At 53.8% G+C, this 12,124-nt stretch overlaps 1 protein-coding gene across 5 annotated transcripts in view; it reads left to right on the top strand.

Moving 5' to 3' along the window:
* The window catches only part of SHANK3 (SH3 and multiple ankyrin repeat domains 3), a 3,072,962-nt gene that overhangs the window by 1,123,081 nt on the left and 1,937,757 nt on the right, over positions 1-12,124 (top strand). For all 5 annotated transcript variants that reach the window (XM_069629467.1, XM_069629466.1, XM_069629463.1 and 2 more), the window contains 2 exons: positions 476-592; positions 4,936-5,013. In XM_069629467.1, the coding sequence (XP_069485568.1) occupies positions 476-592; positions 4,936-5,013 (195 nt within the window). The remainder of the gene's footprint in view (positions 1-475; positions 593-4,935; positions 5,014-12,124) is intronic.

The raw sequence follows: 12,124 nt of genomic DNA, 5'->3' as shown, positions 1-12,124 counted from the left end.
GTCCGGAAACAACAGTGCCGGTAAACTTACCGGCACTGTTACTACAGGTCTGCCTCCCGGAGCAGCCGTGCCCGACAGGTCTGACCCTGCTGGGCACAGTGGCCATGGTAAGCAGACCGCCACGGAAGCGCCAGCACCGTTAATAACGCCGCCGGTGCTTCGGTGGTCCCCATTCCCATAGAGTCCAACATTTTACCAGCACCTGACTTTTCGGGCCGCCGGGGTTGTAATTCCCCAGTGGCACCGGGAGTTCAGACACTGGTAAATTATTCAGAGTCCGGCAGCAAACCGCCGGTAGCACCGGCAGGGTTACTGCAGACTTGAGATGAGGCCCAATGACATCTTCCTAAGAGAACAAATACTAGTGCGTCACTTACTCCTTACCGGGTGGCAGGGATGTTTTTCAGATCCATGCTTGTTCTTCCTCAATCTCTTATTCCCTTTCACCCCATCTACTCTTCTGTCCCCATTTTAGGCATGTCGCTATGGTCACGTGCAACACTTGGAGCATCTTCTCTTCTATGGAGCCGACATGAGGGCTCAGAATGCCTCAGGAAACAGTGCGCTACATATCTGTGCACTCTACAACCAGGTGAGCATGTCTAACCAAGACAATCCAGAATCTCATCCTCTACATTTCTGGTGAACCCAAATGAATCTGTACACTGCAACCATGTTACAACCTTTCATGCTATCGAAGATCAGCGTAGTACGCAAACACGTAAGAATGTCACGTCAGTATCTTTGCTGGACACCCCTTTATCCAACAGTAAACAACTGGAACCAAACCTACAGAACCTTAACAGCTCACACTACAATGACATGTGAAGTCCAACGGCTGTATCTGTGCTCTCTCCCCCTTGTCCCCCAGCTCTACCCAAACTAACTGCACACTGTTTGTTTTAATTGCTGCTGCCATCGCCAACCAACCCAACATCTGCACACAAGTCTCCATCTCCTAATTAATTCTATACATTACTATCTAGTGCAACCCAACTCACACCACTCACGCCAAACCATCCATCTAAGTGTACTCTACTGCAAAGTGGAAAGACCAAAATTGTATCCACCCTAAACTTTACCCCATCCACGTCTATCTAGCGAACACCGCACATCCCAGCCAATCTAATAACATGTGAGTTCTACCCTGCATCCTTCCTGGGGATCACTGTGTCAACACTAAATCAAACCTATATCATTGTGCAGAGCATGAACTCCCGAAGAGGTGTTGCATAACAGTAACCCTTTTGTTTTAAGCAATATATTGTGATATTGCACACAATTTCGAAAGAGACCAATGATGGATTATTTATTCCAAACGTGTTCTACGCTCCTCGGCGCGATTTTAGGCTTAAATGATTTTTCTTTGAAATCCTTCCAAATGGTTTTCTTACAAGATGGAGGTGCTACTTTTCATGCAAATACAAATGCATCAAATTGGACAAGAAAGGTCAAGTTTGATGGTCTGAGGTACAAAGGACTCTTGCAAGTTTGTATCTCCAATCTTGAAAGTACATATTCATTCCAAAATATTTATTTTAGGCAAGTCATGTCAGCTCTATTTAGCAGCTTCCACCAGGCAAGCGTGTAAGGCTACTTTAAGGAGTCTTCATTTCTGCTGGGTTCAGTAGCTTACCCCTGTAGATTAGATTTTGTTCTGGTAATTGCCATAAATTAGTTGCAAAAGTACACTCCAGAAATGAGACCATTAGGGAAGAAGATTGTCAATATGTCCATGTAGAACTGTTCAGAATACATTCATTTCGATCTTCAACTACTTCTGTCGACTAGCCAACCCAGCCATCAACACACCTCCCGGACAATCTAATATCAGATTCCTGAAAAACCAAGTGAAACTTCCATACTCCACATCACCCTAGCCAACACCAATCAAGCTCTGTTGAACCTCATCCATACCCCTCTTCCCAGCAGAAAACATTGAAACATCGGCGCTTTCATGGACAAGACGAGAAGTTCAACTCGTTATCCATACACAACCTCATAGATCCTGACTCTCACAGAACCAACATGTCCTGATTTAGCCTGCTCAACCAATCTCCAACTATCTCAACATTTGGACCCTCTGAAAACAATGCATCCATCCATTCTCTAGCTGCCTCAATGCAGCCTTACCTAAACCAACACAAACATGTCTACTCTCATATGTGCCAACCCAGTACTGATAACCGAATGGGAATTCTGCATCCATGCGTTGCTTCATTTTACCCATATATACACATATAACAACTGCATTAATCTCAACCTGCACTGGGCACCTCGGCTCCAACCGTAAACCATGTGCGCCTTACAACCAAGTGAAAAGTTCAAGTGCGTATGCATTCGCAACCTCATTTTAACCAACTATAACCAGGTTAACCCAATTCTACCCAAATTGCCCAGTAACGCTAACAATCCCAATATTATTATCCCTTCCAGCCTAGCGAGGAGGTCAAGGCAGCATTCATCAGCAACATCCACTTCTATAGCTCTATCCCGAAAGGATCAACCCTGCTAGCCACCGCGTCTCCCTAAACTCAATGTATCTGCACTCTACAACTCTATAAGAAAGTCCTGTCCGCAGCCATGCTCAGCCGTCCCTAATATGGTCCCTACTGCCCACCTCACCTCCAGCCAATCCATAAGGTGGGCAAGATTGTGTTCATCCTCACCACATCCAATCCAACTGTATCGGTTTAACTATTGCTACTTCTATCTAGCCCAATGCCCTCCCACTCACCGCCAGGTGAGAAATTCATTCTGAAAAACATGTTCTTCCCTCCTGCACCCATTCCAGCGCTAGCAATCCAATACCTTTGCACTCTGCATCTAACTCCGATGCACCCTTACGCAGTAACTTCATTCTCACACTTCCAGCAATGTACCAGAGGCTGAACCCAATCTGCCCACACCCATCAGCACTAAAACCAAACCCCTCTGCCCATCTGCTTGGCCGTAGGGGATGCAGTGTCAGGCAGTACTTTTCAATTCCTTTTTGAACTAAGCTGCTTCAAATAATGACTCCCACCATAACTCACACCATACTACCTATCCACCGCAAAAAAGCCTTATGTAAAGAGTTGCTGTATTTTCTGTTTGCTTTGCTTTTTCCCTGCTGTATGTCCCACTTTTTTTGCACCCTCATAAACTGCCTCACCACCTGTTCACATCTTTGTGGTGTTTGTGTGTGTGTGTGTGCATTGTACAGGCACCTTTCGTGGGAATGCCTCCAGCATCTGTAAATGGATTATTGTAAGTCATTTCTGATTGAAATTGACATTCCCGTTCTTCAAGTAAAATACAAATGCAAATGCTGAGCACACTCTAAACCATTCACAACCTAACCAATCCCAAACGAAGTCAGTCCCAGCCCAAAGCTATGCTAATGTGAGCCACTCCCGCCTAATGATCGATGGATCTTTGCATGGGTTCTGCGCACCAACAAGAACTGAATCATACTTGGTGGGAAATAAAAGTTTGATGAATAGCAGAAAGAAAGAACGCAAACCCCACCAAATAAAAGGCATTGAAGGGAGGTTCCAATGAAACCACAAACCTTGTATTTCTCTTCAGAATGGCAGGATGTTATCCAGCCTTGGACTCCCAGCCTGAGAAACTTCCAAAGAGACAGACCCTAAACCACAAACTTTCACCTTTGTCTTAGGGCCTCATTACGACCCAGGCGGTAAGGGTTTTACGGCGGCGTAAACAGCGCCGACCCTTACCGCCTGAGTACGAGGTCCCTTAGCGCCATGGCGGACTTAACACCTGCTTTTAGCAGGTGTTAAAATCCATGGCGCTAAGGGACCATGGAGTTAATTACGCCACCGTAATGTACGGTGGCGTAATTAATGTCTTCCCCACTCCCATTATGCCCTATGGGGCAAAAATGGGAATGGGGAAGGGTAAATGGGGATTGGGGACTTACCGCCCCGCCAAGGTCGGAATGGGGCGGTAAGTCCGCCAACCACCATGGCGTAAACGTAGTTTACGCCATGGTGGTAAAGTCACGGCCCAGGCGGTAACTTACCGCCTGGGTCGTAATGAGGCCCTTAATGTTGCTGTAAGGAAATGGCTGAATGTGTTAACTATAGAGGACCGTAAACCCGACCAACTGTATGTATTAAAATGTTCTCAGCCAGATGGGGGTGGGAGGACAGCACTTTAAGAAAGGGCACAGGGTGTTAAAGGTCACCCGACACACCTCCTGGGTAACCAATTGAGAGAATAACATAGCAAAGGGCTATGGTTTCTCTTGGAAGGATGAAACATGACCGGCATACATCACTTTGAACCCCACTGCCATTTATTCAAAAGATAAGATGGCATTCCGGCATATAGGCCCCTTGCATAGTCTTAAGACGTAATTAGTCCAGGTTCCCTCCACCTGATAAACACTCTGCCCACTCAGGCCAGTGATCCAATCTGTTCAACTAATAATGAGTGATCCACGGTGCCGAACGCTGCCGAGAGGTCCAACATTATAATGAGCGAAAAGCACTTACTTCTTTTGCTTTCTGCAACGTTTGCCCTAGTGCCAACACCGCTCCTTATTAGCACAAGGGCAAACATTGCCCTGTTGCAACAATGCAGTGAAAACGTATATTTTTTGCCCCAGGCAATTTCTGCCCTGTTCATTATAACGTGCCTAACCTGCACTCTTCTTGTTTCAATAGTTTTCTAATATGTCCCAGTGTTTTTACAAATAGGGCAAACTTTGCCCTAGTTCAAATATTGTGCACCTTTGCATTTGCACCGGTGCAAGGTTTCTGTAATCTGGCCCCATGCTGGGCATCAGCTTATTAAGTCACTGCTACCCTCACATCACCCCCGTCCCTTCAGAAAGTCTCTCCACATGTACCCAGACCCCTCAGTGGGTCACAGCTTTACTGGCATGTACCATTTTCTCATGTTGGGCACTTTCTACCCCTCTTGCAGGAGAGCTGTGCTCGAGTTCTCTTGTTCCGCGGTGCAAGCAAAGAGATTCGCAACTACAACAGCCAGACTGCCTTCCAGGTAAGACTCCCACTTCTCTTTCACTGGTGCAATAATAGTCAAATATTAATCGCCTTATTGCTTCATGCCAGATCTACCCCACTTCTAAGAGCAATACAAATGCAGCATTAATCAACGCTTTTGGGGGGAGCTTGATTGGTAATGTCACAGTAGCCTGCACCATGGCGGGACCAAGCAAAGTTAGGGTCTCTGCGAGGGCTTAGGGCACATGCTGGCCAACTCTGCCCACCAATGCATTAATTAATGCAAGTGGCACCCTGCGGCTCCCTCCTGGGTGATAATATTTTTTAGGGAATAGGTTGGGCAACAAAAGCCTTAAAAAAATGCCCGCCACACAACATAGAAAAGACTGTAAGTCTCTTTTCTGTGTTGATAGACAATGTGGCAGGCAACCAGGGACTTGAGCATCTTACAGCGGGTAAGTAGGGGAAGGGGTAGGGGAAAGGGGCTAGCGAAGGCATTGGGATGTTTGGGAAGCAGGCATGAAGGTGGGAGGGAACAGGGCAGGAAGCGGGAGCAGGCCATGGCAAAATATTGTGGCACGGGGGATCAGCGCAGGAGGCCAAAGCGAATGCAAGCTTAGAACACTGGTGTAACCCCAGGTTCTTAAGATTCTGATTGGCTGGCACCACTCCCCTTGGTGTTACAATGTGCTATCGCCCAGATTATTGGAACTCACTTTATCAGCCTTGGAGGAATGAATGGCGGCGTTGCCTCAAGCCTTTAAGTGGAAGCTGAACGCACATCGCTGAGTTGGGCACTTAATTCACTGAGCTATCTCACTGGCTTCCAGTCAGACTTACATGTATTAGCCCAAGTCCTCTTGTGCAGGGGTGTACGAGACAGTCCAATTTTGGCTGTGCCGGGGGAGGTGATAAGGCACAGCCTGTTGACATTACTACTGAAACAATCCACTCAAAGAAACTCCTCAAGCATCCTTAAACATATATATTATAAAAATGTATTTTTAAAAACATCAAATTATTCCAGTTTTACAAACATTTGCACTTCAAGTTAACATTTTTTCATCAAATGCAAAATCTGCAAATAGTTTGAATGCATGTTGGTGGCTTGTGAGGGCACGGAGGGGGCCGGGGGGGCGTAGGCCATAGCACTGGTACAGTGGCCAATGTCCTTGACTGAAAGCAATGCCAGGTAGCCAAATGGAGGAGCTCAGGTAAAGTGACCACTACAATTGGCTTGGGGGTGGCAAGGTCATGGCAGCAAGCTATGCCAAGTGTGAATCCAAAGACCTCCGTTGTTGGGACGGTGAGATGGAAAATAGCTGCATCCGCAGGCCATGTGCAGTGGCCACTCCAGGTGACGCTGGAGGACACATGGCCATGGCCAAGTGCCTGGGGGCTGGGGGGAGAGACCTGGAGCATGTGCTGCCAGCCGCGTACAGTGGCCACTCCAGGTGACGCTGGAGGACACATGGCCATGGTAAAGTGCCTGGGGGCTGGGGGGAGAGACCTGGAGCATGTGCTCCCAGCCACGTACAGTGGCCACTCCAGGTGACGCTAGAGGACACGTAGCTATGGCCAAGTGCCTGTGGCGGGAGAGACCTGGAGCATGTGCTCCCAGCCACATACAGTGGCCACTCCAGGTACGCTGGAGGACACATGCCATGGCCAAGTGCCTGGAGGCTGGGGGAAGAGACCTGGAGCATGTGCTCCCAGCCGCGTTCAGTGGCCACTCAAGGTGACTCTGGAGGACACATGGCCATGGCCAAGTGCCTGGGGGCTGGGCAGAGAGACCTGGAGCATGTGCTCCCAGCCACGTACAGTGGCCACTCCTGGTGACGCTGGAGGACACATGGCCATGGCCAAGTGCTTGGGGTGGGGGAGACCTGGAGCATGTGCTCCCAGCCGTGTAAAGTGGCCACTCCAGGTGACGCTGGAGGACACATGGCCATGGCCAAGTGCCTGGGGGTTGGACGGGGGAGCCTTGGAGCATGTGCTCCCAGCCGCATACAGTGGCCACTCCAGGTGACGCTGGAAGACACATGGCCAGGGCCAAGTGCCTGGAGGCTGGGCAGGGGAAAACTGGAACATGTGCTCCCAGCCGCGTACAGTGGCCACTCCAGGTGACGATGGAGGACACATGGCCATGGCCAAGTGCCTGGGGGGAGAGACCTGGAGCATGTGCTCCCAGCCGCGTACAGTGACCATTCCAGTTGACGCTGGAGGACACATGGCCATGGCCAAGTGCCTGGGGGGATAGACCTGGAGCATGTGCTCCCAGTCGCGTACAGTGGCAATTCCAGGTGACGATGGAGGACACATGGCCATGGCCAAGTGCCTGGGGGCTGGGGGGGATAGACCTGGAGCATGTGCTCCCAGCCGCGTACAGTGGCCACTCAAGGTGACGCTGCAGGACACAAAGCCATGGCCAAATGCCTTGGGCTGGGGGGAGAGACCTGGAGCATGTGCTCCCAGCCGCGTACAGTGGCCACTCCAGGTGATGCTGGAGGCCACATGGCCCATGGCCATGGCCAAGTGCCTGGGGGTAAGAGACCTGGAGCATCTGCTCCCAGCCGCGTACAGTGGCCACTCCAGGTGACGCTGGAGGACACATTGCCATGGCCAAGTGCCTGGGGCTGGGGAGAGAGACCTGGAGCATGTGCTCCCAGCCGCGTACAGTGGCCACTCCAGGTGACGCTGGAGGACACATGGCCATGGCCAAGTGCCTGGGGGCTGGGGGGAGTGACATGGAGCATGTGCTCCCAGTCGCGTACAGTGGCCACTCCAGGTGACGCTGGAGGACACATGGCCATGGCCAAGTGCCTGGGGGCTGGGGGCAGAGACCTGGAGCATGTGCTCCCAGCCGCGTACAGTGGCCACTCCAGGTGACGCTGGAGGACACATGGCCATGGCCAAGTGCCTGGGGCTGGGGGGAGAGACCTGGAGTATGTGCTCCCAGCCGCGTACAGTGGCCACTCCAGGTGACGCTGGAGGACACATGGCCATGGCCAAGAGCCTGGGGGCTGGGGGGAGTGACATGGAGCATGTGCTCCCAGTCGCGTACAGTGGCCACTCCAGGTGACGCTGGAGGACACATGGCCATGGCCAAGTGCCTGGGGGCTGGGGGCAGAGACCTGGAGCATGTGCTCCCAGCCCCGTACAGTGGCCTCTCCAGGTGACGATGGAGGACACATGGCCATGGCCAAGTGCCTGGGGGCTGGGGGGAGAGACCTGGAGCATGTGCTCCCAGCCGCGTACAGTGGCCGCTCCAGGTGACGCTGGAGGACACGTGGCCATGGCCAAGTGCCTGGGGGGAGACCTGGAGCATAGGCTCCCAGCCGCATACAGTGGCCACTCCAGGTGAAGCTGGAGAACACATGGCCATGGCCAAGTGCCTGGGGGCTTGGGGGAGAGACCTGGAGCATGTGCTCCCAGCCACGTACAGTCGCCACTCCAGGTGACGCTGGAGGACACATGGCCATGGGCAAGTGCCTGGGGTGGGGGAGACGTGGAGCATGTGCTCCCAGCCGCGTACAGTGGCCACTCCAGGTGACGCTGGAGGACACATGGCCATGGCCAAGTGCCTGGGGTCTGGGGGGAGACCTGGAGCATGTGCTCCCAGCCACGTACAGTGGCCACTCCAAGTGACGCTGGAGGACACGTGGCCATGACCAAGTGCCTGGGGGCTGGGGGGAGAGACCTGGAGCATGTGCCATGGCCAAGTGCCTGGGGCTGGGGGGAGAGACCTGGAGCATGTGCTCCCAGCCCCGTACAGTGGCCTCTCCAGGTGAGCTGAAGGACACATGGCCATGGCCAAGTGCCTGGGGGCTGGTGGGAGACTGGGAGCATGTGCTCCCAGCCGCGTACAGTGGCCACTCCAGGTGACGCTGTAGGACACGTGTCCATTGTCAAGTGCCTGGGGGCTGGGGGGAGAGACCTGGAGCATGTGCTCCCAGCCGCGTACAGTGGCCACTCCAGGTGACGCTGGAGGACACATGGCCATGGGCAAGTGCCTGGGGCAGGGGCGACCTCGAGCATGTGCTCCCAGCCACGTACAGTGGCTACTCCAGGTGATGCTGGAGGACACATGGCCATGGCCAAGAGCCTGGGGGCTGGGGGGAGAGACCTGGAGCGTGTGCTGTCAGCCGCGTACAGTGGCCACTCCAGGTGACGTTGGAGGACACATGGCCATGGCCAAGTGCCTGTGGGCTGGGGGGAGAAGTTGACCATGTGCTCCCAGCTGTGTACAGTGGCCACTCCAGGTGACGCTGGAGGACACATGGCCATGGCCAAGTGCCTGGGGCAGGGGCGACCTCGAGCATGTGCTCCCAGCCGCGTACAGTGGCCACTCCAGGTGATGCTGGAGGACACATGGCCATGGCCAAGAGCCTGGGGGCTGGGGGGAGAGACCTGGAGCATGTGCTCCCAGCCACGTACAGTGGCCACTCCAGGTAACGCTGGAGGACACATGGCCATGGCCAAGTGCCTGTGGGCTGGGGGAAGAAGTTGACCATTTGCTCCCAGCTCTGTACAGTGGCCACTCCAGGTGACGCTGCAGGACACATGGCCATGGCCAAGTGCGCTGGGGGCTCGGGGGAGAGACCTGGAGCATGTGCTCCCAGCCACGTACAGTGGCCACTCCAGGTGACGCTGGAGGACACATGGCCATGGCCAAGTGCCTGGGGCGGGGGAGACCTGGAGCATGTGCTCCCAGCCGCGTACAGTGGCCACTCCATGTGACGCTGGAGGACACATGGCCATGGCCAAGTGCCTGTGGGCTGGGGGGAGAAGTTGACCATTTTCTCCCAGCTGTGTACAGTGGCCACTCCAGGTGACGCTGGAGGACACATGGCCATGGCCATGTGCCTGGGGCGGAGGCGACCTGGAGCATGTGCTCCCAGCCACGTACAGTGGCCACTCTGGGGGTCTTGGGGCATGACCGAATACCATGTCTCAAACTACCTGACCAAAGGCCACTATGGGTTGGTTCAGGTGACCCAGGGCAATGTTGAAGGCACAGCCAGTGGGTGCTGTCCATATGATGTACACTATCATTAAAGCTACTCCATCAATCTTTCACTCACTTTTAACACACAGTGGTAAAACATGTGTTAGAACAAGAAAAATCACCGTAACATATTTTCTTCTATCCCCGTGTTGCGAAAACTGCAATGTCGCCTGCAATTAACAACTGTGGGGGGCATTCATATTGGATTCCTCAGGAATCTCCCTGTGTTTACCAGATGTAAAAAGTGTTCAGATTCTATAGGAATGGGCCCGCATAAAGCCTGCATACTAATCGATGCTGGGGCTAAACCACGTGTTATTCTGAGGCAGAGCGAGGAAGCATTACCGGCACAGTCTATTCCTTGCCCCACTGAGCCGCAACACAAGCATTAGAAAATCCCGAATCAGGGAACAAAGGCGCAAAACAAGCATGCATGTGTACCACCTGTTTCTTCCCAATCCTGCCCCTCTTATCCGTGCCTTCTCCTGTCCTACCCCCTCATGCCCAGGACAGCGGGAGCTAAAGAGCTCTGCATTTCTTCCTGATTCCCCGTCCTACCCCCACCCTTACCCCCCACCCATGCCCAGGACAGCCAGGGCTAAAGAACTCTGCATTTCCACCTGATTCCCCGTCCTACCCCCACCCTTACCCCCCATCCATGCCCAGGACAGCCAGGGCTAAAGAACTCTGCATTTCCTCCTGATTCCCCGTCCTACCCCCGCCCTTACCCCCCACCCATGCCCAGGACAGCCAGGGCTAAAGAACTCTGCATTTCCTCCTGATTCCCCGTCCTACCCTCACCCTTACCCCCCCCCCCACCCATGCCCAGGACAGCCAGGGCTAAAGAACTCTGCATCCCTTCCTGATTCCCCGTCCTACCCCCACCCATGCCCAGGACAGCCAGGGCTAAAGAACTCTGCATTTCCTCCTGATTCCCTGTCCTACCCCCACCCTTACCCCCCACCCATGCCCAGGACAGCCAGGGCTAAAGAACTCTGCATTTCCTCCTGATTCCCTGTCCTACCCCCACCCTTACCCCCCACCCATGCCCAGGACAGCCAGGGATAAAGAACTCTGCATTCCTTCCTGATTCCCCGTCCTACCCCCACCCATGCCCAGGACAGCCAGGGCTAAAGAACTCTGCATTTCCTCCTGATTCCCTGTCCTACCCCCACCCTTACCCCCCACCCATGCCCAGGACAGCCAGGGCTAAAGAACTCTGCATTTCCACCTGATTCCCCGTCCTACCCCCACCCTTACCCCCCATCCATGCCCAGGACAGCCAGGGCTAAAGAACTCTGCATTTCCTCCTGATTCCCCGTCCTACCCCCACCCTTACCCCCCACCCATGCCCAGGACAGCCAGGGCTAAAGAACTCTGCATTTCCTCCTGATTCCCCGTCCTACCCCCACCCTTACCCCCCCCCCACCCATGCCCAGGACAGCCAGGGCTAAAGAACTCTGCATCCCTTCCTGATTCCCCGTCCTACCCCCACCCATGCCCAGGACAGCCAGGGCTAAAGAACTCTGCATTTCCTCCTGATTCCCTGTCCTACCCCCACCCTTACCCCCCACCCATGCCCAGGACAGCCAGGGCTAAAGAAATCTGCATTTCCTCCTGATTCCCTGTCCTACCCCCACCCTTACCCCCCACCCATGCCCAGGACAGCCAGGGATAAAGAACTCTGCATTCCTTCCTGATTCCCCGTCCTACCCCCACCCATGCCCAGGACAGCCAGGGCTAAAGAACTCTGCATTTCCTCCTGATTCCCTGTCCTACCCCCACCCTTACCCCCCACCCATGCCCAGGACAGCCAGGGCTAAAGAACTCTGCATTTCCTCCTGATTCCCCGTCCTACCCCCACCCTTACCCCCCACCCATGCCCAGGACAGCCAGGGATAAAGAACTCTGCATTTCCTCCTGATTCCCCGTCCTACCCCCACCCTTACCCCCCACCCATGCCCAGGACAGCCAGGGATAAAGAACTCTGCATTCGTTCCTGATTCCCCGTCCTGCCCCCACCCATGCCCAGGACAGCCAGGGCTAAAGAACTCTGCATTTCCTCCTGATTCCCTGTCCTTAGCCCCCCCCCCCCCCATGCCCCTCACACACACACCCATGCCCCAGGACAGCGCGTGCT

The sequence above is a fragment of the Ambystoma mexicanum genome, chromosome 12, assembly GCF_040938575.1.
Source record: "Ambystoma mexicanum isolate Mex_15411 chromosome 12, UKY_AmexF1_1, whole genome shotgun sequence".
Lineage (NCBI taxonomy): Eukaryota > Metazoa > Chordata > Amphibia > Caudata > Ambystomatidae > Ambystoma > Ambystoma mexicanum.
Note: the sequence above shows the minus strand (reverse complement) of the source record. Positions and strands in the feature narration are given on the sequence as shown.